The following is a 27,099-nucleotide window of genomic DNA, read 5'->3' as shown; positions in this document are numbered from 1 at the left end:
AACCTTTTACCTTTTAACTACTGTGCAGGTTTAGGCTTAGATGGTAGAGTGCTGCATAAGTATGCAAAAGGTATGGAGATGGAAACCCCACATCCTGGCAACTTCATTGACACAGTGAGGTAGAAAATCCGGTAAGGGTGAGGTTCTCAGTTCAACTCTCAGTGGAAGCATCGTTCACTTTTTATATTGTACCACCCACACTCCATCACCTTCACGCACCGCATTTCTACTTCTTGCATGCTTTCCGCTGCACGTCGAGGTGTTGATTGGAAAACCCACTTGGGTTCGATCATTCTAAGGAAATTTTCTAGTGTTGATTTTCGTCGTGCACAAAAATTCTCTACGAAAACAAGCGTCTTTATCGTTTTGGTTCGGGTGTGTCCAGTTGGCGCTTCCTTGCAGTTTAGGTCTGGAACTTCGGACCCAGGTTTCAGAGAGAGAGAGAGAGAGAGAGAGCGACAGCCTGGTTTGGAAAGAGTTGGTTTGTGTTTCTGGAGGTTGTGTGGCTGTGAAGCTCTTGGGCGAAGGATGATTGGATGTCTGAGGGACGAGACCCCACATATCTGTGAATCATGCCCTGGAGGAATGGCCTGGAAGGGGTCGATGCTTGGCTTGGAGGCTTGCTGCAGATGTGACCGGTTGTTGGAAGATTCTTTACGTTTACGGTGATGCAGACTGGAATCGGTTCGACGCAGTGAAGTCAGTGCCGCGAGGAAAAGCTGACCTAGACGGTAGGATTTCGTAATCAAGGATCACCACCCAGCCAGATTTCTAGATTCGGCTGAGTGCGAAGACGTCGATCTCGACTTGGATGGCGTAGAGATCCCACGATCGATTTGCGGCCGTCGAGAACAGGACGCCGAATGCAACAGTTTCGGGAGTGGCTTGTAGCAGAGCTCTACCTCTCCCATTACTACCCAACGCTGCTTGTGTAAGAGTCTCATAAATCCTCGTCACTACCTGCTGCTATCTCAGGCTCAACTTCTGATTTCACTGAGAGGTTCATTGTTTCAAGGACTTGTTATTTGGGAAGAATTACTCTTAAGGAATGTGCGGGAGTGAACCTTTACTACGTGATAAATAAATTTGAAACCTACTGTTTGTGGAAGTCAAGATAAAAATAGCTCACATCAATTAGGGCTAATGTTTGTGTAATGTTTACAGTAATTTTTATTATCATTGGTGTAGAATAATTACAGAATCATGAAAAATGGAAAAATAAACAATAACATGGATTGATGATTGATGCATTTTTTTATTATTATTATTATTAATTCTTTCTTTTTTCTTCTTTCTTTCTCGTAATCACCCACCCACCAACTTGGTAGACAGATTTGGAGTGAAAATTGATGGTGACAATAGATGGTATTCAACACATAACAATCGACAATTTTCGACTTCTTTCCATTTATTTAGAAGAACAACTGGGAGAGTTTCATGTCAGGGATTCCATTCTAGCCAAATCACCTGGTTTGTGCAACAGTCTATCTTTGAAATATGCGAAAGCTGGAAGTTAACAGTGTAGAGATGCCCAAACACTTCGTGTTGCATGAGAGCGATTCAAGCATGTAGACACCAAAACGGTGCAGCACCAACAAATCAAACTGTGACCATCTGTGAATTTTCACATGAGGACATGGTGGTGCGTTAGTTCGATGGTCATCTTTCGAGAACCTGTCTCGCGCTACCAAGCTCGCTATTGAAGAAAAAATCATCAATTTTGCTTCCACGTAATCAGCAAGAGAGTGATCATGGTCGTTGCTTTAAGAGACGGCGGACCCCGTTCACTCTTTGTCTCAAAACGTTGCAATTCAGGGGATTGATAAGGGAGTAGCTTGAAACAGAGCAACATTCGCTCACAATGTATGGTTAGGAAGTCACCAAGTTGTGGTAAACACGCAAGGGACTTTCTGCACCACTCCCCATGCCTTGGCTGTAATGATGCCTCTAATCAGTCGCTGATGAAGTGGGTGGAATCTGACAATCCAAATGAGCGTGACATTGTCATAGATAGTACAGAATCGTACCGCCGGGGGCATTTCTTCGAAAATCTACAAGGTTGCGTGCTGATCACCTTCGTTGCTATGGTTGGTACGATAAAGGAGTTAGGGAGAAAGTTGAGGACTATGATGTCAAATTTGAACCCTATTTTCCAATCAGGTGATCCCAACTACAAGCCTCTGCCGAGGTATCACTGATATGTGACGTCTTTCAATACAGACAATATAGGTCAACAATACCATGGAACAAAGGTGGCTTGACATTGACATAGCATGTGGTTGTACACAGATTCTTGCGAACACTCGGATTCACAGAACATGATGAGAATATGTGCAACACTCGATTTATCAAAATGTGCTCTCAGCTCTCGACATACTCTACCGAAGTAAAGCTCGACAAATTTTGGTAAGAATTATGCAAAAGCAAGCTGAGTAGCCTCAGCAGTTCTCATGCCCGTAAAAATGGTACACTACAAAACCTAAACTGAGACTACAGTTTCAATTCAACTCAAAGTAATCCTATAATCACACCTCCCTCACTCCCATTCATAAGAAACATGCACCTCAAAAATAGGAGCACTACTCGTGAAGATGATATGAAGAGGGGGCGAAAGATGGAACCAGGACTACAGTACGAGAACTAAATTTGTTAATAAACGTCAAGCCTACGCTTCGTCTTCCAATTTCTTGACATATGCCTTGAGTGTAAACACAAGATCCCTAGCGGGAGCTTGCAATGTGCTAACAAGCCCGGCTGCAGGACCTTGAATGGAACCCAGCAACTTGGCGTAGAGCTCAGCTCTGGTGGGCATAGATTCCAGAGCCTTAAATTCCTCAGGAGAATAAAACTTGCCTTCGAAAACTGCACCTGTAAAGTCGTTGCTATCCAGCTTCAGCTCCTTTTGCAGGTCGCGGTAGGGCTTCAGTGCCCCAGGAATCTCCTCGGTGTGCACGAACAACCACGCATTCATGCCCTTAAGGGCGGGTTTCAAAGCCTCCCATTCCGTACCCTCAATTGCCTTGCCTGCTAAGTCACAACTCTACCATGTCATTCATCTCCCCAATTTCGTGCTTACTCCACAACATGTGACATTGCAAATGCGAAAACCTAATTCGAAAAAGCAAAAGAAGATCAATATTACCAATCAGCTTGTTCTTGGCCACCATGAGAGTGGTTTCCTGCGGCAACGCCTTTCGCAGCTGCTGCATCTGCTTCACAGTCAACCCGGTGTACTTGATTCCAGCAATCAACTGGCACCCCTCGAGCTGCTGCCTCGCCTTCTCCACAGTCTCCTCCTTCTTTTTCCTGCTGATAGCCATTCTCACCACTCCAGCCTGCTGCCCCGAGGAGGGCGCCTGCTGCCTGGACAGCTCTCCGACCTCATTGCTCTTCAACCTCCCCTGCGAGCCCCAGAACTCCGATCCCACTCCACAAGCAGCGATAGCTTGCTGGGCAGCCATAGCTGAGGCGATTTGCGACACACCCTCAAGACTCAGATTGGAATTCGACGATGAGAAATGCACGGACAGAGCACCTCGGGAAGGGGGAAGAAGGTGGGGGAAAATGAAGAAGTGGCATTCAAGCCCTCGACCCTTCCTCCCTGCAATGTGGATAATGCTCCATGGATGATAATACCCTTCTCGATCCGGATATTACAACAGACTCACAATCTCGTGGCCAAAAACAACCTGAGGGCATCCATCGCTCGCTTCGATGAACACGGTCGGTAAACTTCGGAACAGAACCAGCACATTCTCTACCCTTTTGTGCGCCGATGGAAGTATAAAACTCACACTTTTGCTAGTTTTCCAATTGGGTGCAAAGCCTGTGAAGAAGTCATGGCTTTGGTTTCATTCTCCTTATCATTCATTCTTTGAGGATACCACCATAGTTTTCTTCTTCCTATTTCATGAGTTCCAGTGGCTTGGATGTGATTCAAGCAACACATATGTCAGTAATTCCAACTTGCTAACTGGTTTGTAAGCCTAAGTTGCTAAGTTGATAAGAAATATCCAAAGGTTTCATTCATGTTTCTACGTGGATGCAACTCCAGCTAGTCAGTGTTGTTGTGAAAGGATATCTATGAAAGGATTATCTTTTTGAAGAAAGATAATTCTATGTTCATAGTTCACAAACCCACTTGTTGAAATTTTGAACAACATTATTTGTTTTGAGTTGTGCAAAACAACCCTTGAATTGATACCTTGGTTACATCCAACAAAATGGTATCCATTTAAGAAAGGTGTGGCAATTTAGGATGGATTGTCTTCTTCAAGTTGTTACATTAAGTGGGTTTCTTAGTTGCTTCTTTTGTCTAATACATTTTGTTGGCATGTACAAAGATTGTTTTTGTTTGTTTGTTTGTTTGTTTTTTTTTTTTTCTTATATAATATGTGCAAATCATGTATGTTAGCTTATGATATTTTTAGAGGGAAGGAGATGGGTGTGTTTTTTAATTGTCTTGTTGCAATATAATTATTTTTTAAATTATTAGATTTATTAAAAGTTGAATAAAATTTTAGGTAATTAGTTATAATTAATCAACTAATATTAATTCCAAAACTCCAACTTTAAAGCTTTATAGTTATTTTGATTTTAGTTTTTTTAAAAGGAATTATTCTTTGTTATTTCACATATACAACATGAAAGTAACATAAGATTAGTTAACTTTGTAATTGTACTTAATTTAACTATTTTTACAAAAAATATTATATTTAGGTCTCTACACAATTATAATACATGTAAATTGGAATAAGTTTAAAGTTGTTATTTTTATGAATAATTAAAAAAATAAAATATTATTTACATATTATTAAAATTTTAATTAGAATTTTAATTATAAATATGTTTTTATACATAGATAACACATTGAAATTTTATTGAAATTTTATCTTACTTATGATACTAAATAAATTATTTTTTGGATTTTGAATATGTTATAGAATCTCATATTCTTACAAAGTAATTCTAATATTAATTTTTTATTCATTAAAACTTAATTTATTTCTCAAAAAATATGTTAGTGCTTACAAAATCATCTTTGATATAAGCATCAAATAAAAATAGTAATTTTTATTTTAAAAAATAATATTATTTAGTTTTTTATTATTATTCTATAGTCTATTAGTATTACTATTCTTTGAACTTAAACTATAGTGAGGCTATAACTTATATATCTTATTAATACAAATATCTAAATTTACATCAATAATTACATAGATAATATGGATAAGTAGAAATATATAAAAATAATTAAATTCAATAATATCTTGTAGAGAAGCTTTATAGATATTACTTTGCTTGTATACATGTCTATAGGTAATTGATTGGTTGAAAACTTTGCTAACAAGTTAGCTACATGTTGCACATATTGGTGATTTATGCTACAAATTGGATATATGGCGCACATACATGAAACTTGTTGTGCAAGTTAGATATATATCCTATAAGTTGTACACATATTAAAGGTCATATATAACGTCATCATATAGTTCCTAATTAGATAGTATATATAGAAACATGAATGATGTCTTCTTTACTTTTGTTATTTTTTTTTTACTTTTAGTTTAGTTTTAAGAGTCTTTATTTTTTCTAGACTTTAGTAATATTCATTCTATTTTCTTCTTAAATATACATACTTCTTTATTTTGATTTTATCATCTCTCTTCTATACACATCTTACTTGTTTACGTATCTCTTTTAAATTCTTGTCTTCGACAAATTAACAAGAGTATATTTACAATATGAAAGCTTTGTGTTTATTTAATTAAGAGTAGATTATCTTTTTTTCTTAATAAGACATAAGCATATTAGAAGTTGTGGATTACCCACTTCTAAATTGGTCTGGTTTTTAATTTTTTTTGTTTTCAAGTCATCTCTTTTACTTTTTTTTGAATAATATTAGATTTTTTTTCATTGTGTTATATTTAAGCTCATTGAAATAAAGAATATAATTGCATAAATGCAAGAAAAAATAATGGAGTTAATACTTGCAATGCATCAATTTAATTTATCACCACAAGAAAAAATAAGATTAAAAGAAAGTAAAGTTATAAAGATGATTGGAATTGCTTCAACATCTATACCAAATCATATTACTTCTTCAATGGTAGAATACCATTCAAGCATTAGAGTGTCAAGGTCATACATATTTACTCCAATAATTGCCTATATAATTAGGTAAAAGTAGGTAAAAGTAGATTAATTTCATAATTTCTTTTAGAAAAGCTTCCTAAAAGCTTTATAGATGGAGTTCTGACTTTATATATGTTTGTAGTTGATTAATAGGTTGGAAACTTAATCAACAAGTTAACCATATGTCATACATATTGATAGCTTGTAGAATAATCTAATTATATGGCTCACATATAGAAAACTTGCCTTGTAAGTTAAGATATGTGTCTTACTAAGTCAACACATGTTTGAGGTCCTATAGAACATTGCTACATAGCTCTTAGTCAAATAGTATATATAAAAGTAAAAGAGAAGCCTTTTTAACTCTTGTCAATACTTTTTTAATCTTTATTCCTATTTCAAGACTTTCTAGTCTTTTTGTCTTTAACAATAGTCATTCTATTTCAATATATTACCATCTTCGAATGATTTTCTAGTCTTTTTAAGTGACACAAGAATGTATTGAGTTTTTTTTCTTTGACATTCATGTCTTTGATAGTTTGATAAAAGTGCTAACTCATTTTTCTTATCTTTTTTTAGAAGTGAGTGAATTACCTTATTTCTATTGTTGTATTTTGAGAATTATGGACTACCTATCTTTAAATAAATAACTTAATTTTCTAACATTGATTTTTTCTTAAAGAAAGCGGATCACTTCTCTTTGTAAAAAATTTCACTTCATATTAGAAGTTGTATATTATCTTTATCTAATTTGACTTGTAAATTTATTAAGCTATTTGAAATGGAAGAAAAAATCATGGATGCTATACTTAATAGAAGTGAGAATAGATTTACAACTATTGTAAATCTTCATAAGCTTATCAATACTCTTAGAATAGAAATTTCATACATCACCAATGCTAACCATAGAAATATTATTTTTACACCTATAGAAGAAGTTCAATGTCTACACTAAGAAGTTATATAATTGAGGGAAAAAAATAGATCAACCTTACAACCAAATTCAAAAAAAATTCCTCTTATAAGTATAAGGGAGGCAAAGATTAGAATTCTTTAGAAGTTTGGTGGACCAAGATCAAAATTTTGAGGATTTTTGCAAAAAATTAAGCTTTATTTAGAATTATATCTTTTCTAATATTCTGATGGATTTACCCAAGTTGGGTTCATCAACACATTTTTTTTTTAAAAAAGTACTCTCAATTAGTTTGCACCTTTGATAGAAAAGAATTTACAATTGCTTCATGATTTGAATTCATTCTTAGAAGTATTTACGGCTACATTTAGAAAAAATAATAAAAAAAGAGTAGTACAATCTAAGTTCTTATCTTTACAATAAGAATCACAATCAGCCACTATATATATTTTTGAATACCAAAACCTTGCTTATAATGTAGATTAGAATGACAAAGTCCTTATCAATCAATTTCAATATAGATTTAAGGATAACATCAAAGATTTATTATTATTAATGCATAAAATAGATTCTTTGAAATAATTTATAATTCAAGCAATTTCATGCAATAATTGAATATTTCTAAGGCATTAAGAATAAAAATTTGGCTAAAAAAGAATAATTCAAGTAATAATAACAATTTCTAAGCTTTTAGAAACTTATTCTTTAAAGCTGAAATCAATGCAAATTGGTATAATACATTTTAAATCTCTCATTGAGCAAAAATAGACTCGATGTTGTCAAGAAGGTTTATGCTTATATTATGGAGAAGCTAAGCAAATTGCTCAACATTGTTCAAAGAAGCAATACAATTACAAAATAAAGAGTATGGTTGCAAAAGAAGACAATGTGTTGGAAAACAAATTTTTCTAATTACAACAAAGACCATGCGACTTGAATCATGTGCAATACCTAGTAAAGGTCTTATTATCTTCTAAGATTCCTTGCCTTGTTTTTCAATAGATGTGTATTTACGACCTAAAAATCATAATTTTTCCCTTATTAGATTCAAGAGCCTCAATTTGTTTTATAAACAAAGACTTTGTCAAAAAACAAGAAATACCATTAGTCAAGAAAACTAAACCCATACATGTAGAAGTCATAGATGGTCATTTATTAACTTCTAGAGATATTATTTATGACTTTATTTTTTTAATATAGCAATTAAAAATAATAATAATATAGTAATATTTAATATGATAAGATCTCCCTTTAACCTAATTATTTTAGAATTATCATGGTTAGAAAAGTATAATCCTCAAATAGATTGGATTTCTTATAACTTTAATTTATCTTGTAGTTCGATCCAAAATTCTATTAATTAAGTAAAAATATCTAAGTTGAGTACATTCAAATCTTTATTAGTAGGTACAAAATCTTTTATGCATATGGCAAAAAAAATATCATATTTTGCTATATATGCCACACCCATTTTTAATGGTGGAAAGATGTTAAGTGATACTCCTAATGAATATCAAGATTTTTAAGATGTTTTTGATTATATATATATATATATATATATATATATATATATATATATATATATATTCTTTTATAGCACCAACTCTATGATTGATCAATTGATTTGCAAGAAAAAATTCAACTACCATTTGGATTCATCTACAACTTATTGTAAAATGAACTAGCTATACTAAAGAAATATATTGATGAGAATTTAGTTAAAAATTTCATATGCCATTTAAAATCTCCAACAAGAGCTCCTATCTTATTTGTGAAGAAAAAAAATGGATCTTTTGAGATGTATATAGACTATTAATGACTTAATAAGATCACTATTAAGAACAAATATCTTCTATTTTTGATTTTAAGAATTTTTGACCAAATCAAGAAAGCAAAAGTCTATATAAAAATAGATCTATGAAAAAGCATTCAACTTGATCTGTATCAAAGAACGAGATGAATGGAAGACTAATTTTAAACTAGATATAGATATTTTGAATGTAATGGTATGCTTTTTGGACTCACAAACTCACCAACTACTTTTTAATTCTTATAAATGATATTTTTTGTGAGTTTCTTGATGATTTTATTTTCTACTATTTATATGACATTCTAATATATTCTAAGAACATAAAAAAAATATAAACTTTATGTTTGTTGTCTGTTACAAAAACTTAAAGATCTAGGATTGTATGTGAAGATAGAAAAGTATTTATTCCACACTAATCAAATTGACTTCTTAGGATACATCATTTCCAACATAGGCCTAATGATGGATTTAAAAAAGGTCTAGACTATCATAGATTGATAGATTTTTAGAATAATTAAAAATGTACAATATTTTTTGGACTTTTTTAATTACTACCAAATCTTTATTAATAACATTTTTAAAGTTGTAGCCTTACTTATACATTTGACTTGTAAAAAAAAACTTGAGTGGAATAAAAAAGCAAAAGTATTATTTGATATTTTAAAAAAATAATTTATTTTTGCACCAATCTTATATTGCATCAACTTTTCTAAAGAATTTTTTATAACAAGAAATATATCAAACTTTACATTAGATGCAATATTATTTCAAATAGAAATAGATTACAAATTCCATCATGTAGCTTTTCATTTCAAGAAATTTTTAGCAGTAGAGATCAACTATAAAATCTACAATGAAGAATTTTTTGCAATTATTGTTTCTTTTTATAAATAATGCCATTATATAGAAGGAACTTCTAATGTAGTCATTGTGTATATAAATTAGAAGAACCTTAAATACTTCATGTAAGCATAGATGTTGAATCATTGGAAGGCTCTTTGAAGTATGTTATTATAAAGATTTTTTTTTAAGATTACATATTAACCTCAAAAATAACAAGATTTTTTAGATGTACTTTCTAGACGTGATTATCTTATAACAAAAGAAAGAGATGCAGTTTTTGATCAATAAAGAATGATCAATTTGGAGCTTGAGCAATTTCATCTTTGAGTAATAAAATCAACATTAATTTTTAATTTAAGCTTTGTCAAGTAAGTTCAATCAAATATGTTATTTGATTATTTTATTAATAATATTAAAAATACTTCTTCTAAATCTTATGATACTTCTAAGTTTAAATTCAAGGACAATATACTTTATTTGGAAGGTTGCCTATATGTTCCAAAAAAAAATACGTTTAGATATTCTTTAAAATCATCGTAATTTTTTAGCAATAAGATATTATGGATATAAAAAGACTTTGGAGCATATTTCTATAGATTTTTAGTGGCTGCAAATATGAAAGGCTATGAAAAGCCTTTATATAATTATGTGACATTTGTTTAAGATTAAAAATTCCTTGTCATTGATCCTATAGACTTTTCTAATGATTGTCTATATCAAATTAATCATGGTCTTTTATTTCTATGGATTTTATTATGGATCTTTTAAGTTTAAGTTTATATAATTTTATATTTGTGATTCTAGATAGCTTCACTAAAAAGGTACATTTTTTACCATTTATAAATTTTATTTCAAGAAAATAAATAACTAAGTTTTTTCTTTGATAATATCTATTACTATTATAGATTTCTAAAGAATATTATATCGAATAGAGAAACAAAATTTATATTAAGATTTTGAAGAATTCTTTTTAATATATTGAAGGTAGATATAAACTATCTTTGGCCTTTCATTGTCAAACTGATGGACAAATGGAATAGATGAATGAAGTTTTCGAGTAGTATTTGAGGTGTATCATCAATTATCATCAAAATGATTTGATAATTCTTTTGCCATTGGTAGAGTTTGCATACAACGATTCAATACATTCTTCTATTTAACAGACATCTTTCTTTGTTAATTATGATTATCATCTATGACTTAATATTTTTGACTTTTTAAAAATTAATAATCTTGCAAGAAAAGATTAAGAAAATTATTCATCAGAGCTACATACAATAATAAAGTCATAATTAAAAAAAAAAAAAAAAAAAAAAAAAAACTCAAAAACTCAAAAACTCAAAAACAACAAAAGATCAATATAGATATCTATCACAAAAAATAACCATAATTTAACATAGGTGATATAATATGGACTATTTGTTCTTATGACAAGTTAAACTATTGTAGACTTGGACCTTTTTCTATTTGTGAATAAATCAATTATATTGCTTATTAATTACATCTATCAAGATTTATGAAGATCCATCTCATATTCCATGTATCTCTTCTTGAGCCATATAAGATAATGAATATCTTAAAAAGAAGACAAATACCACCTCTTCCTATAAAAGTGAATAATAATTAAAAGTTTGAAGTAGAAGTAGACTTAGATTCAAAGGTGACACTAAATTAGATTAGAATATCTTGTTCATTAGCACGGATATGATATTATTGAATGCACATGGAAGCTAGCAAAGAATCTTGTAAATACATTAAAGAAGATTGAGGCTTTTTATTATTAACATTCATCAAAATAAAGATGAAGAAAAATAAGATCCATGAAAGATGATGGCAGCTCTTCATAGAATTCATTTCTAGAAGTATCACAGACATACATATTTATTCTAATATTTATCTATATAATTAAGTAGAAGTAGATAAAAGTAGATTTATTTCATAATATTTTTTAGAATAGCTTTCTAGAAGCTTCATATACATAGCTTTGACTTTATATTTGTTTGTAATTGATTGGTAGATTAGAAATTTGATCAACAAGTTAACCACATATTGATAACTTGCAAAATAAGCTAATTATGTGACATACATGTAGAAAACTGCTTTGCAAGTTAAGATATATGTCTTATAAATTCAATACATTTTGGAGATCTTATAGGATATTTCTATGTAGCTCCTAATTAAGAATATATATGGAGGCAAGAGCGAAGCTTTTTTCATTCTTGTCAACCCCATTTTAGTCTTTAATCTTGTTTTAAGACTTTTCAGTCTTCTTGTCTTTGGCAATAGTCATTCTAATTTAATACCATATCATCTTTGAGTGATTTTCTAGTTCTATTGAGTGACAAAAGAGAATATTAAGATTTTTTTTTCAAGATTCAAGTCTTTGACAAGAAGAAGGAGTAATGTCATGGATATATATATTTATTCCAATAATTACATATATAATTAGGTAAAAATAGGTAAAAGTAGATAAAAGTAGATTAATTTTGTAATGTCTTTTAGAAAGGCTTTCTAAAAGCTTTATAGATGTGATTTTGACTTTACATATGTTTATAGGTGATTGGTAGGTTAGAAACTTGGCCAGCAAGTTAATTATGTATCATACATGTTGATAACTTATACAATAAGCTAATTATATAGTACACATATAAAAAACTTGCCTTGTAAGTTAAGATATATGTCTTACAAAGTCAACTTGTATTTGAGGTCCTATAGAATATTATCACATAGCTCCTAGTTAGATAGTATACATAGAAGCAAGAGTGAAGCTTTCTTTACTCTTATCAACATCTTTCTAGTCATTAGACTTATTCAAGACTTTCTACTCTTTTTGTCTTTAGCAATAGCCATTCTAATTTAATGTATTGCCATCTTTAAATGACTTTCTAGTCTTTTCAAATGATACAAGAGTATATTGAATTTTCTTTCTTTGAAATTCATATCCTTAATATAAATAATATGTATTTTATTTTTTTACTATAACTATATTAAGGTTGTAAAAATTCAAAAAAATTAAAATTAAAATCAAGTGCTCAAATTTAATGTATAGTTTTATAATTTAAAAATCTAAAAAGTATTTATATAATTTATTTTTAATCTTTTTTATATGCTAGTATAAATTTTGATATTTTATTATTATTTATTAATTATATATATATATATATATATATATATATATAAGTATGATAATTTTAAAGAGAGTTTTGAGACAAGTATTATAAATTTTAAAATGACTAAAAACTTTCATTTATATTTTTTATTAACTAACCTAGATCTAATTTATTATATATATATATATATATATATATATATATATTTGTTTTGTTATCTATCAACATGCAATGTGTTTATATTGCATTAATCCATTATGTAGATGTTTAATTAAACATCTATATTTTTCATAAATATCAAAAAAATATGTTTGATTGTTATTAAGTTTTTGGATTAAAAAAGTAAGTTTTGTAGACATGTTAAAATATGTTCAAGCAAAATATCAAGATTTTCATTTTTTTTTAAATTATCATAAAATAGAGAAAAAAATACTCATTATTCAAGCTTTATACACTTTGACATCTTTCAACACTATAATATAAACATATATCATTTTAAAATATTAAAAACTAATTTATTTTGTAAAAGTTGTGATGTAATAATTTTTATTATATAGTGTAAAGCATGTCTACCTATCCATTGCCATCATGTATATAAATAATTTTAAGATGATAGGAACATGAAGATGTTTTTTTTTTGCCCCAAGATACTTACTCACCAGTATTGTTCTATATATATATATATATATACATATACATATTTATTTGGATTTTTTTTATAATTTTTTTTCAATAAGATGGAATTAATTAATACCAGGCATCAGGTCACAAAATTAATTAAATATTTCAAAAATAATTTAATGAAATGCAGTAACATTGATGAAAATTATCAAAATTTGCAGAGAACGATATCCAAATCCAATCTACCAATTTCAATCTACCAAATCATCAAGATTAACAAAATTTCTGGCAAACAGGAACTCCGGTCAAAAGCGGTGCCTAATCCCGTGCAAGCTACAGAGTACTACACTTTATCATCCACCATACGTTCATCACGTTGACCGAGTCGAATCCTCCTGAACACACCCAGATTTTTCACATTGATACTAGGTTACGCCACCGGGTGTATACAGATTGACACCCAGAGGAATCATCATATACCTGGAGCGATCTGGAACGGAAGGCCAGGTCGGGGCAATCAACGCTGGCGGTAGAATCGCAGTGCCGCTGCTGCTGCTTCTCCGTGGTTCCGCCCGCCTTAGCCGCGTCTCTCTGCAACTCAGCTCACTGAATCACTGCACTGCACTGCACTGCTCTTGACTCCGATCACTCTCCTCGCCCTTCCCTCCCTCCCTCCCTGATGTCTTCCTTCCCCGTCCCTCTCGTCTCCGTTATTCTGCCGTAATCGCCCCGTCTACATCCCTTCTTCGGAAATTAATGCTTTGCCTCTTGTCCCCTCGATTCTCCAATCTTCCGCTACGGTTTGACCGAACCCTTAGCGTGCTTTGTATTCTTGGAGAGTATCCTCAGCTCTTCCGGGATTTCATTGGATCACTCGCACGGTAGCATTCGTTCGGAGGCGGTTTGGAGAGGTTTGTGAGTTTTGGGTTGCGTTGGGATTTTGGGATTGTGCATCGGAGGGGACAGGGGTGCTTTTTGGACAAGCTAGGGTTTCGGGGTGCGCTGTCGGTGTGGGAAGACAGGGTTGGCTTGTTGCGAGGGTGGTGAAGTGGCGGTGGAGGTGTAATTGTGGACGTGCAGTGGGATTCTTGTGTGGGAGGTTGTGATCAGGGGTGAGGAGATTTTGATCCCTAGATTGGTTGGTTTCTGCGTGATAGCGGGAGTTGGTGATCTTCAGCATGCTCGTAGTTGACAAGGGAGGTAGGATTGTTTGACCCAAGGTGTGTAGAGAAGGGGATAGCCATGTACAGCAACTTCAAAGAGCAGGCCATAGAATATGTGCGTCAAGCCGTAGCGGAAGACAACGCAGGGAACTATGCCAAAGCGTTTCCGCTGTACATGAACGCGCTTGAGTACTTCAAGACGCATCTAAAGTATGAGAAGAATCCCAAAATCAAGGAGGCCATCACTCAGAAGTTCACGGAGTATTTGAGGAGGGCGGAGGAGATTCGAGCCGTTTTGGACGATGGCCCCACTGGACCCTCTGCAAATGGAGACGCGGCAGTTCAAGCTAAACCGAAGTCGAAATCAGGGAAGAAGGATGGTGGCGGGGGTGATGGTGATGGTGACAGCGAGGATCCCGAGCAGCAGAAGCTGAGATCAGGGCTGAACTCGGCAATCATACGGGAAAAGCCAAATGTTCGGTGGGCTGATGTTGCTGGACTTGAAAGTGCCAAGCAGGCGTTGCAGGAGGCAGTGATCTTGCCCGTGAAGTTTCCCCAATTTTTCACAGGTTTGGAAGAAGAGCTCTCTGCGGTTTGACCGTTATGATACTGGGAGTGGTTCTGGAGAGGTTAATGGACTTGTTCCTTCTGCTCATCTATGATTGTTGGAAGGAACTCATATGTGTCAATTCGAATTGCCTCGTCACTTTTTCTTCGCAGTATTTAGAGAAACAGATGAATGTTTAATTGGGAGTGGTCAGGTGTTGTCAGATTTTGGGTTCATTTTGGCTTTTTGGTGCATTTCGGTTCGAACGGGTGTATGTGCACACGCTGGAAAACCTAGAAGTCTGAACAGGTCAATTTCGAAATCGAACCAGCGAGTTGTGAACGTTAATGTATGTCTTAACAAGATGACTTCTAATATTGAAATGCAGGGAAGCGAAGACCATGGCGAGCATTTTTGTTGTATGGGCCCCCCGGGACTGGAAAATCGTATCTTGCAAAAGCTGTTGCTACGGAAGCTGATTCTACATTCTTTAGGTAACTGTCGAAGCATAATTTGGACACGATCATCTTGTATTACCAACTTTGGCTAAATGAAGAATTCTCCGGGACGAGCGAGAAATGAGGTTGTTAAACCTTTAGTATACTTGGACTGGTGGTTCTGGGACTGATTATTACTTTCCTCTGCAGTATTTCCTCTTCAGACTTGGTGTCAAAGTGGATGGGAGAGAGTGAGAAGCTTGTTGCAAATCTGTTTCAAATGGCCCGTGAAGCTGCTCCATCCATCATCTTCATAGACGAGATTGATTCTTTATGCGGTACTCGAGGTGAAGGAAATGAGAGCGAGGCTTCACGTCGTATCAAGACTGAGTTGCTAGTTCAAATGCAGGTCAGATTGTTCCTTTCAGTCTAAATGCAACTGTCATGAACAATTTATGTGGTTTAAATTTTTTCGTCTTTTTTTGAAATGGACCATCAGCACCGTGGATACAACGTTATTGTTCAGCTTAGTTATGGATTACAACGTTATTGAAGAATCAATATCGATGTGTTGATTTGAGTGATTTGGCTGTGATGTGTGAGTTTACAGTCTTGAGATGGAGGTATGTAACGCTTGTCTTGGTGTCTGTTTCAGGGTGTCGGCAATCAAGACACTAAGGTTCTTGTGTTAGCTGCTACAAATACGCCCTACTCTTTGGATCAGGTGAGGTTGCTTCATTGATATGGCAGTGAAGTGCGTGTTTATCTTATTTAAGTGATTCTATTTTATTTTATTTTGTTTTATTTTAAAGTTCAAACTACTTTTTCAAACTTTATTTTAAATGATGCTTTTCAAGAGGTTTGCTTTGAATTGCAGGCGGTGAGGCGACGTTTCGACAAGCGTATCTACATCCCACTACCGGAGTCTAAGGCTCGGCAGCACATGTTTAAGGTATGTGTATCGCTCAATTCTTGACTCAGGTTCAGGAGCGAACGATTGTGCTTTTCCATGAAAATGCCGTATTAGTTATTGTGTTTGATTTATGTCTTGAAGCAGGTTGTTGTACAAGGATGTTAGCCTCCTCGCATTTCATTACTTAATCTCTTCCTGCTATTGTAGAAATATCTCTCGTTATTGTTTTGTAGGTGCATTTGGGAGATACGCCAAACAACCTGACTGAACGTGATTATGAGGATCTGGCTAGGAAGACTGATGGGTTTTCAGGCTCGGATATTGCAGTTTGTGTAAGTTGTTACCTGTCTCTTTAATCACATCACTATCATCATCGGCTCTCAGAAACATGAAGTGTTTTACACGAAGATAACACAGTAGAAACTGTTCGGTATGAGTATCAGTCAGAGGGAGATTAAGATATTACAGTTTCATACCATTAGATTAGGTGCTGTTGATCAACTCGGTACTTCGTCGCGATAGATGTTTAGAGTGCTGATAATGAGTTTTTTCCGAGTTTCTTATTGAAACGTTTTCTTTTTTACCAACTTTCAATATGATTGTTTCTTTTTGTGAACAGGTGAAAGATGTACTATTTGAGCCTGTTCGTAAGACCCAAGATGCTATGCATTTCAAAAGAATTAATACCAAAGAAGGAGAGATGTGGATGCCTTGTGGGCCCCGAGAACCAGGTGCTAGGCAAACCACTATGACGGAGCTTGCCGCTGAAGGGCAGGCATCGAAGGTACGAATTCTCGCTAGACGTGATTTATTCTATTCATTTCTTGTGTTCCCTTTCCTTCAGGAAGTCGAGAAAAACGATATGGCCAATTTATTGTTGCTTGGATCTGGTCATGGCATAATCAAGAAGAGGATGTCACTCGAGCAGTTTCTGTCCTGTTGTATGTGAAATGGCTTTTCCTGCTACTTTGAATGAAGTTTACATACTAAAGTCGAACTTCTGAATCGAGAACAGATTTTACCACCTCCAATCACAAAATCAGATTTCGACAAAGTCCTCGCAAAGCAGAGGCCCACTGTCAGCAAAGGCGACCTTATTATTCAAGAGAAATTCACCAAAGAATTTGGTGAAGAAGGTTGAATGGTGCTTCGAGTTAAGAATTTGGAAGGTTCTGGGTTACGGAAGACAGACGAAATAGAACGTCGTAGGTACGGTAGCCTAAGAGTAAATTACGGAAGTTTTCCGACTTGCCAGTTGTGCACTCTTTCAACATGAAGGGAAGGAAGCTACTTGTCGGTTGCCTTTTCATGGGTGAGTTGCATCAGTCGCAACAAGGTGGCATTGTTTATGTAAAAGCAGAATCAATAGGTTAAAGTTTTTGTTAATACATTGAAAAAATAATTTGGATTGTACATCTACCTTTTAGATTGGTTATGTTTCTCTTTCCGATTCTGCAGCAACCATGTGTGCTGGTTTTTTTTCTTCTGTGTCCATGTTCTCGTAAAATGCATGGAGTGCTCTAGTGTTGGTTACATCATCACATGACTATTCTCAACTATTTTCCACTCCTATATTCTATCATAGGCTTTACATAGTAGTTATTTGATTTTACATGGCTAAAATCTCATGGAGAGGAAGTAAACGATTTGTTTTATTGATTACATTTTGGCAAGGTTTAAGGCCGACAGACAAATAGATGGAAGCAGAAGAAAATTGATTATAGATTATTACAAAATATTTTATGTTAGTAATCTGAACTGCAATGCTTTTTTGTATCAATTATGGTTTGTGTTGGCCAATTAGACAACAATATATCTACAAGATGAAGTCTGGACAATGTTCTTTTCCAATGTCTTTGATAATAATCGGTGAAGAATTTTTCCCGTCATTGTAATCGTTGGTATTGACTCACAGTTGAAATACACTTTCATTATACACATGGTATGGTCGCAGATGTTGTACACCCATCGTGCAATTGCGTTGGTATAGGCGTCGCTCAGGTCGACAAACAGTATGACAGTTTATGCACTATGTTTTTTATTTGTTGTTCACAGATTTTATTAACATTCCATTTCGATGTTATATCTAATTAAATAAAGCTGTTACATCTTGTGATATTGATGGGTGTTCTGTCCCGGTTTCTCAGGCTTCTTGTTTCTAGTCATTACAGGAGGTGAAAGTGAGTTCTGGTTGAAAGGATATTTCTAGATGGGAATTGACAATCCAATTTGGTTTTCCACATGAGATGAGTTGCTAGTTGCAAAGCAGAAATATCAAAAGTTTTTGTTCATATATATTTACACTGCGGACACGCACATCAATTGGGTAATCGTGCATCCCACAGAAGACATAAGGGCAAAGAGTAACTGACAAGCAGATTCCTAGGTGTCTACATTCTCCTCACTTGCAGCTATGATAGAGGAGTGTGTCGAGCACCGACCCTTCACTAGTCCCTCTGCAACAGCGTCAACATAGAAGCCGCTGCCAGTCGTTTCGTCAGATTCACTCTAGTTTCCGGGGGTGAAGTTGGTAGCATAGGCCCAAGCGTTGTTAGCAACGGGGTCCGCAAGGTGGTCATTCAAGTTCTCAAGGGGTCCCTTTCCAGTAACAATGGCTTGGACGAAGAATCCGAACATGGAGAACATAGCCAGACGTCCGTTCTTGATTTCCTTCACCTTCAACTCAGCGAAGGTGTCGGGGTCGTCAGCCAAACCCAAGGGGTCGAACGAGCCTCCGGGGTAGATGGGGTCAGTCACATCACCCAAGGGTCCACCGGCAACACGGTATCCCTCGACGGCTCCCATAAGGATAACCTGGCTTGCCCAGATAGCTAGAATGCTCTGAGCGTGCACCAAGCTGGGGTTGCCCAAGTAGTCCAAACCTCCCTCGCTGAAGATCTGAGCACCGGCCTTGAACCACACGGCTTCGCCAAACTTCACACCGCTCTTGGCCAAAAGCTCAGGGGTGAGGCATCCCAAAGCTCCAAGCATAGCCCACCGGGCGTGGATGACCTCTAGCTCCCTGTTCCTGGCGAAGGTCTCGGGGTCGGAGGAGAGTCCGGCGGTGTCCCAGCCGTAGTCACCAGCGAACTCACCGTTGAGGTATGATGGGGTCTCACCAGAGAATGGGCCCAACCACTTAGGTCGGTCAGCGCCATACCTGCAATGCCAAGATAGTGGAACAGCCTCAGGGCAATGCTCACATTTTCAAGGATTATACATCTACACAGAATGACTACGATGCCGACACAATCATCCCGTGTTACGACATTAAGGACACAAGGCCGAAAAATGATAAGAACCAGCACTGCGTTTCTAAGTCATACAATGAGGGCCCACGAGACAGAACCCAATAAGGCAGAATTGAGCACCGGGATCTAAGAAACCTACCAGATGCTGTCGCTGCCAGAGGACTTGCTCACAGTCTTCCTCATGGAGACGCGGGCCTGGCTGGAACCCACCTTGCTGGAGAGCTCATTGAACCTGAACAGGCTCTGTCCAGCCAAGGTGGTGGAGTGCATGGCGGTAGCGGCGGCCATGGTGACTGGTTGAACGACCTAGCGTTCTCTAGATCAGAAAACCAAAAAATTTAATAGTAAAGCAATGTGAGAGATTTCAAAAGCCTGCAGATGAAAGCAACGAGTTTGTGGAGGAAGCAGAGGCCAGAGCGTGGGTTTATAGTATCAGGGGCAATATCAGAAGTGAGAGAGCGGCCGCGTGGGCGATAGCCATTGGGGAGGGCGGTGCGCGGCCGGATTGCGCACAGATCAGGTCCCTGCTCCACGGTTCACACTGGCCCTCAGGGATTCCCCGTTTGCATGGTCTATCTATCCCCAAATCGGTCGCGTTCCTCTCGCCACGACGCTGCATCAGTGAGCTCCGTGCTCTTGGAGTTGTTGTTGCCGAATTGGAGTAGTAACAAACCACTCCCTCCACTAGTTACTACATGTTATGGCAGCTTCTTACACTTGGCTTGGTGGTAATGCTCATGTTGTTGTCACGGTGTTGATGATAATAATAATAATAATAGAATTAGTATTTTTACTTTTATGTGGTAATGGGTACAAAATGTACTCTTTGATGTGAATAATTTGATAGGTTTTTTTTTTTTTTTTTTTTTTTTTTTTGATGGTGTAGTAATTCAGTGTGTTGAACTTTATCAAGTGTGCTTTGAAGCAGTTTCGTTGCTTGAGAATTATATATTTTGTGTGAGAAAACTAAGTTTGTTTTTCACTGCACTTTCTTGTAGATCATGTCATCTCAATTTTTTACACAATTTGTTTTCGAAAGTAGTATTGGATATGCTAAAAGATTCCGAAAGAATGTGGAAAAAATGTATGGTTCTAAATTAATCCCAATTTTGGTGTTTGTGACATCATCTCTAACTCTGATAATGAACTCTGTAACATTATAATGGAGTATATAAATTATAAACAAAAAATACATAAATCTGATTACATACATTTGTTTAAATCAACTATTAGCCATCAATGAGATACATTTAATAATACATTACAACGAATTGATACAATGAATGATTGCAATCTTCTCTACAACTTGGTTTTTTTGTTTATTATTGTTTACAAAACTTCCAAGGTATGATCATATCATAATAAAGAATCATTTATCAAATGTTTTACTATACCAAGTACATTAGTTTGCAATTTGTACTTATTTTTAATAATATAACTATTAAACTCTAAAGTTTACAACTCGCACAAACCGATGGTTAAAATGTTTATACGTTTTATCTCTAGTCTCCTAGTCTCCACGTTTTATTTCCTAGTTTTAATTCTAGTCTCCTTTTCAACAAATGGGTAAGAACGCCTCCTTTGATACATACATTAAGGGAAGTTTTTGAATAGCAAGTTTAATCCAAACATTCTTTCATGTTTTATTAAAGAGCTGTGAGAAATTTTCCTTCATAAAAAAAACAGTTGTCATGGTAAACATCTAGGTTAGATTAATGTATGAAGTTCGCATATGAATTTTTGTAGAAGAAAGGTTCAAACACGGCAATTAACATTTTAAAAAAATACATCTTAAAAAAATACATCTTAAAAAAATCTTCGGTAAAATATTTGTTGACCAGAGATTCCTTTTTATGGTAATCTTGACAAAAGAGCTTGTAAATGAATATAGTTAACGGGTTGTTCATCCAATCTAGGTTAACAATAACAAATGTGGTTAAGAAAAGAACAAGATGATTGTTGTAATATGATAATTGTTGCTGAAAATAGTTGTTTTAAGGCATTAAAACAGACGCAGGATTGTAGTTCTACCTGAGCAAATCTGAGCTCTCCTTGCAGTCGGCTTCAGTGTGTTCAGTAATAAGTCAAGCTCAGAGTGAGTTGTTTACAATGAATTAATTTGTCTGTCTGCAGTAACTCACCAGTTTTCAAGAGAAATACAATAAAAATGAGATCAGCATACTGGTAGGGACCCACAATTGCCATGAGTGGATATGCTGGGAACTCGATAGCAATGTGCACATTCTCCACAACTTGCTCTTGGTCTACTACGCCTTCCAAGCCATAATTTCATATAGAAAAGAAAAGAACAGAAAATAAAGATAGTATTGAAGTCATTGAATCGGCTCATAAGATATTTATACTAAATAGACCCACCTGATGTGCATGCTTAACTGTGATCTCTGGCATTCTGCGTCCATTCTGTTCTTGTTTAAGGAATTCTCGACAAACCTGGATACCTGTGGATAAGTTTTTTGAGCAGAAATTCGCTTCGATGAGTCAGATTTCTAGCTTGGTAAGAAACAGTAGTATTGGAAAGACTGATGCTCTTGTTGTCTGTAACTGTAAGAACTTCCCGCAACTCCGCATCCATATCTTCTTCCAATCCCTAAAGAAGGGAAACCAGATGCCTAGCCCTATCCGTGAAACTGGCAGAGGTCCCACTTTAACCTGGAATACTCGGATTCATGGGATGGAAACTAGCAACCTCAGAGGGAGAGATGGAAGGTTCAACCACCGGTACCACGGCACAACCGAACCTCAGATGTATTGCAATTCTCGAAGTGAATACGTAGTAAGAATTTACTAAGGGTACAGTCGAGACTCTGATATGACTATGGGTGCACAATTGCTTCGCCGGCCTGCTCTAAGCTCTGTACACCTACACTGATAACCTTTCGGTTTCTTGCTGAGAACTGGAAAATTCCGTGTGCCATAGCCTGCAACACTGGGTAGAGCATAGTCCTGAGATATAAAGTAAAAGAGGCAGACAAGTTAGATCGTTCCACTTTCTTGGCAATGCTTAGGGATCAAGGAAGAGAGAGAGGGGACAAAACAGGCAACGAAGAGGACAAGGCCCCCCATCACACATAGTCCGCACAGGACAGTGGGCTGCATCACTACCGCTATAGCCATGGCCATGAACCACCCAATCACTGAACACCTCCCACACGCAGTTCCTCTAAGTCCAAATTTTCTTCAACAAACACACACACACACACACATACAAGATCCGAAATAGTCTACACACAGGAGAAATTCTGTATCGCATCCCATCACTACTCCAGTGTACATGAGAGGGCAATAAGGCGCCTGAGCATTCTGATGATGCCACTCATCACCGTCCAATCCACTTCGCAAAGCAACAGTTCATCCGTGATGACGTATAAAGCAAAAGTCCCATCGCCACTAATGCCTCATCCACGGGAACAGAGGACAGCATCGGCGGTCCAGAAAAAACAGGGTTGCTCATATGGGTTCCCGTAGTGACTGAGCGGGCACCCAAGCAGCTGCACAAATTTGCTCTCGAATGAAGTTCTAGGTTGAGCTCTGTAAGCACTGGGGGACAAGCACTTGCATGGATTGTAGGAGAGCTCAGAGGGCATTGAAATTTAATTGCACATGTGCTGCATTTTGCAATTGTATGGGAGCCGGATTTAGGGGCTTGAATTCTTGGTAGTCATGATAGATTGTAGATGAACTCAGAAGCTGTGTTTCCATAGCTACAAGCTGTATCTCTTTAGCAGATAGTGGGAGGAGGTGGGTTATAGCCATGTCGTTAGTTAGTCGAAGCTTGAGCTTCAACCCTTGCAGAATTCTACCCTTTTCTTCAGGGTTTAGGCGTGATTGTGGAGGCTCTTGTTTTTCAAATGTGTTAAGGAATCATCGCCTGGCACGCACCCAGCATGCGTTGTCAACAAATGTGGTGAGCGCTGAATTAGTTGGTGACCAGTGGGAACCTTATCCTTCACCAGGGGTAGTAGAGGTTTCCACCACGGGTTTTCAAATGACAGCACCGCAGCTCAAGGATACTCAAACGAATGTGGCGCTCAATGAAGCAGCACCGGCAGTGGGGAGTGTCTTCGCGGAGGGCTCGACGAAAGAGGTGACTCTCTTGGAGGACCCGGTGGGTTTTGTTCGGTACAGGTGGGACAAGAAATTGCAGTATGCGAGAAAAGCGTTAGCCCCTTTAGAAGAGTCCGTTGCGCCGTCACCATATTCCCCCACGCAGGGCGACGACGTTGTGGTCTTCTTTCTCGTCAGGTTAGATGTTTTTCTCAGCTTGTTTTCCTGGAAATGAATCGTACAATTTCAGTTACGCAGTTTTCGTACAGCCATCAAGTCAATGAAATTTCGCTAGCTGTTCAACCAGTTGAGCTTTCCAGCATGTATTTAAAGTCTCAAATTGCTAAAATTCATGACCAGCAATTGATGTGGGTACTTTTTTTGTGAGCAGCATGGCTTTGATCTTTCTGTTCTGGGTGGGGAATTATTTGGCTCCCACGTGGATCTTCAAGGAGACAGTCTTCAGAAACGCCAGCCAAAATAGTGACGATAACTTCGAAGAATATGGGCAAGATGATAAACCAAGCACGGCAAAGGAAGACGAAGTCGACCCTGCTGATCTTATTCAACTGCCGCCCAATCTTAGGGCATTTACTCCAGCTGCTGTGGCGGGATTTAAAGCTGGTCGGCAAAAAGCTCGAGAAGAGGAGGAAGAACGGAGAAGGAAAAAATCCGGTAAGAGAAAATGAAGAATCGTGTATCTTTCACATTTTGAGACCCTTGAATCTCTCCTTCCTGCCATGAGAAGATACCCTAACAAGGACATCAACCCCGTGCAAGGAAGCATGAGGAAGTGAATCACTTCACAACAATGGATCTACTGTCTACTAGGGTTGGTAGGAATTTGTATATGCTCACCTTTAAAAACACTTAGAAATATTCTGGGTCAGTCTTAGTCTGATGCAAACTTACCTATGATATGTACCAACTAATCAATTTTGCGTTCAGACAATCCTCAAGCTGTAACAATTGTGAGTTGCTTTCTATGTCGGTGTCAACATGATAAGAAATTTCTATCTCTAACCGATAACTGGTCCCTGGTAACATTTATTCAGCTATTTTGACGTAACATGAGGTAGCTAAGACGTGTAGGTCTGCTAGCCAGGATTTAGATTTGAATCTCAAGCACCTGCTCTTTTGTATGCAGCCATGCAAATTACGTATCCTTTCTGTTGACTGCACAGTCTGATAAGCATGTAGTTATGAACAAAGTGGAGGAAATGTGAAATCTGTTTAGACAATCAAGAAGATGCAAATTTGTGAATCTGAAACTTGAGAAACGTGGAGTGGAAATTGAATAGTTTGAACGTGTTCTAATTCACAAGTACAAAAAGAGACAACCACGACAAAACTCTGGCCAATTAATTGCTGTTTTTGAAAAGCAAATGGATAGCTTTCTGTGAAACGTCCAGAGTAACGACTCGCTTCATCTGTTCCTTACCTTCATTTTGATTGTCCAGAAGTTCTCTCTGACGGCTGACATCTCCTCCTCCATACTACTCTAGCACAATTTTTCCCATGTGAGGTAGCCCGCTCACCAAAGCAAACAAACCTTTGTAAAACAACTTACCAATGCACTCAAAGGTAAAGAGGAAGCAGCAAAAAACCTGTAGTCGGCTTTGAAAACCAAGCAACATGCTGAAGGAAAGTTCGCAGCTTCTCTCAAGGCACAAATAGAAAAAGAGAGAGTGGCTGTTGCTGAAAGAGCGCAAGAAGACTCCAACAATCTGTGCAATGTGGTCCATTCAGGGAATCTAAGACTGGAACACGATTTCGCTTTTCTCAAGGCTGTCCTCGAGGACACGCAAAATGTATATGAACGCCATATGCAGATTAGGCTTCAATATTATTATGCACTTCGAAAAACTGCAAGCACTTGAGCGTACGCAACAATCCGTCTATCATTTGACGTGAAGTATACTTTGTTTGATCTGCACGAGTTGCAGTCAACTAGGGAGGTTCTTGCCACCGAAAGGACAAGATCTTTCAACCCCCAGGTGACCATACTCCACACAATAAATCCTTTTCTGCTCCATGGGCTTTTGAGTTTGGACTTGATCAACTAGATGTGGCATGATTTCAGATGGAGGTGTTTGACTTGAAGAAGAAACTGCTGCCGACAATACCGACACCAAACTCTACACTGGACACCCAGTTGTTGCCGGTGTCTGAAGACGTATCTAACAATGACTGACTGAGCCTAAGATTTCTCACTGTGCTTTTTGACCAGTTGTAGCAAACACCAACTGTTTTTTCCATGTGTATCACACGTTACTTAACACCCTCACCTCTACTCTATTCTATAGACACAGTCATCCACACGTCAGAGAGTAACATGTACGCTTGAAAAGCTTTGTCAATCTGAATAATGTGCTCAAATTGGGCACTCCTACATTCACTGAAGTTTCGAAATATTCACTGATTTAGTGTAGTTTATACTGCTCTCTCTCACTCTCTCGCGCTCTTGCTCGCGTACTCTCACAAAAAACTCACTTATTTATTTATTTATTTATTTATTTATTTATTTATTCACATACTTTTAAAGAGCACTCTGAACAACAAACTATGATAGTTCACATATTCACTCAAAATAAATAAATAAGAAAGAGGAAGAGGGGAATTTGGTGAGTAAGAGGTATAAAGTGGCCAGCAAACCCCAAAGCCAACAATAATTTAATTACGGGCAGCAGAAAGAAAATAATAATAATTGGCTATGACAGGTGGCGCCTCCAAGTAGACCTCCCTCCCTCTATTGCCTTGGAAGGGGCTCTTTTAACGGGTTGGGACGTGGATCGAGGCACACGTGGATCGAGGTGCTGACGTGGATGGAGGACCTCCGAGGTACCAGGAGTTCGTTCGTCACCCCGTCCAGAAATCCATCCACGTGTGATCAACGTCTTTGTACCTCGCTAGGAACTCCATCTTGTCTCAATTATGAGCACCTGAAACGTTCTGTCATCCCGTTGGTTGGGTAGTTCTCCACAATGGCTTCGAAATTCCTTGTTGTTCTAGAAATCATTATTCAATCATTTATTAATCTGAAGTGAAGAGGAAAAGAAAAAAAGAAACAAACAAACAAACAAACAAACACAAAAAAACAAACGCACAAACAAATAAAACACTATAAACTGGATTGTATTACGTGTTCTATAACTCTCTTGGTGAATGTGTGAAAATATACATACACAAACACAAACACACACACACACACACACATATATATATATATATATATTGTAAGACAACTTGGGCACAACACAAATAGACAAAGAAGTCTTTTGATTGGCAGTG

The 27,099-nt window shown here is 36.4% G+C and overlaps 4 protein-coding genes and 1 long non-coding RNA gene across 5 annotated transcripts; 2 read left to right on the top strand and 3 right to left on the bottom strand.

The window, feature by feature from the left end:
• Positions 1-2,319: 2,319 nt before the first annotated feature.
• On the bottom strand, positions 2,320-3,546 carry LOC112279061 (large ribosomal subunit protein uL10c). The gene is made up of 2 exons (XM_024513134.3): positions 3,143-3,546; positions 2,320-3,024 (listed from the first exon to the last, which is right to left on the bottom strand). Exons 1-2 carry the CDS (start codon positions 3,459-3,461, stop codon positions 2,666-2,668), a joined length of 678 nt encoding a protein of 225 aa, XP_024368902.1. The 5' UTR covers positions 3,462-3,546; the 3' UTR covers positions 2,320-2,665.
• Positions 3,547-13,945: 10,399 nt separating this feature from the next.
• LOC112278780 (protein SUPPRESSOR OF K(+) TRANSPORT GROWTH DEFECT 1) lies at positions 13,946-17,905 on the top strand. The gene is made up of 8 exons (XM_024512532.3): positions 13,946-15,164; positions 15,531-15,636; positions 15,790-15,988; positions 16,235-16,303; positions 16,457-16,531; positions 16,726-16,824; positions 17,112-17,276; positions 17,508-17,905. Exons 1-8 carry the CDS (start codon positions 14,675-14,677, stop codon positions 17,631-17,633), a joined length of 1,329 nt encoding a protein of 442 aa, XP_024368300.1. The 5' UTR covers positions 13,946-14,674; the 3' UTR covers positions 17,634-17,905.
• Positions 17,906-18,764: 859 nt separating this feature from the next.
• On the bottom strand, positions 18,765-20,126 carry LOC112278781 (chlorophyll a-b binding protein, chloroplastic). The gene is made up of 2 exons (XM_024512535.3): positions 19,883-20,126; positions 18,765-19,652 (listed from the first exon to the last, which is right to left on the bottom strand). Exons 1-2 carry the CDS (start codon positions 20,029-20,031, stop codon positions 19,001-19,003), a joined length of 801 nt encoding a protein of 266 aa, XP_024368303.1. The 5' UTR covers positions 20,032-20,126; the 3' UTR covers positions 18,765-19,000.
• Positions 20,127-21,038: 912 nt separating this feature from the next.
• On the bottom strand, positions 21,039-22,997 carry LOC112279146 (uncharacterized). The gene is made up of 2 exons (XR_002968893.3): positions 22,120-22,997; positions 21,039-21,870 (listed from the first exon to the last, which is right to left on the bottom strand). It is a non-coding gene; the product is annotated as an uncharacterized LOC112279146 (long non-coding RNA).
• A 179-nt stretch (positions 22,998-23,176) lies between these two features.
• LOC112279145 (uncharacterized) lies at positions 23,177-24,760 on the top strand. The gene is made up of 2 exons (XM_024513299.3): positions 23,177-24,006; positions 24,200-24,760. Exons 1-2 carry the CDS (start codon positions 23,516-23,518, stop codon positions 24,495-24,497), a joined length of 789 nt encoding a protein of 262 aa, XP_024369067.1. The 5' UTR covers positions 23,177-23,515; the 3' UTR covers positions 24,498-24,760.
• Positions 24,761-27,099: the final 2,339 nt, after the last annotated feature.

Source organism: Physcomitrium patens, chromosome 2, assembly GCF_059467195.1.
Source record: "Physcomitrium patens ecotype Gransden chromosome 2, ASM5946719v1, whole genome shotgun sequence".
In the NCBI taxonomy this organism is placed as follows: domain Eukaryota; kingdom Viridiplantae; phylum Streptophyta; class Bryopsida; order Funariales; family Funariaceae; genus Physcomitrium; species Physcomitrium patens.
Note: the sequence above shows the minus strand (reverse complement) of the source record. Positions and strands in the feature narration are given on the sequence as shown.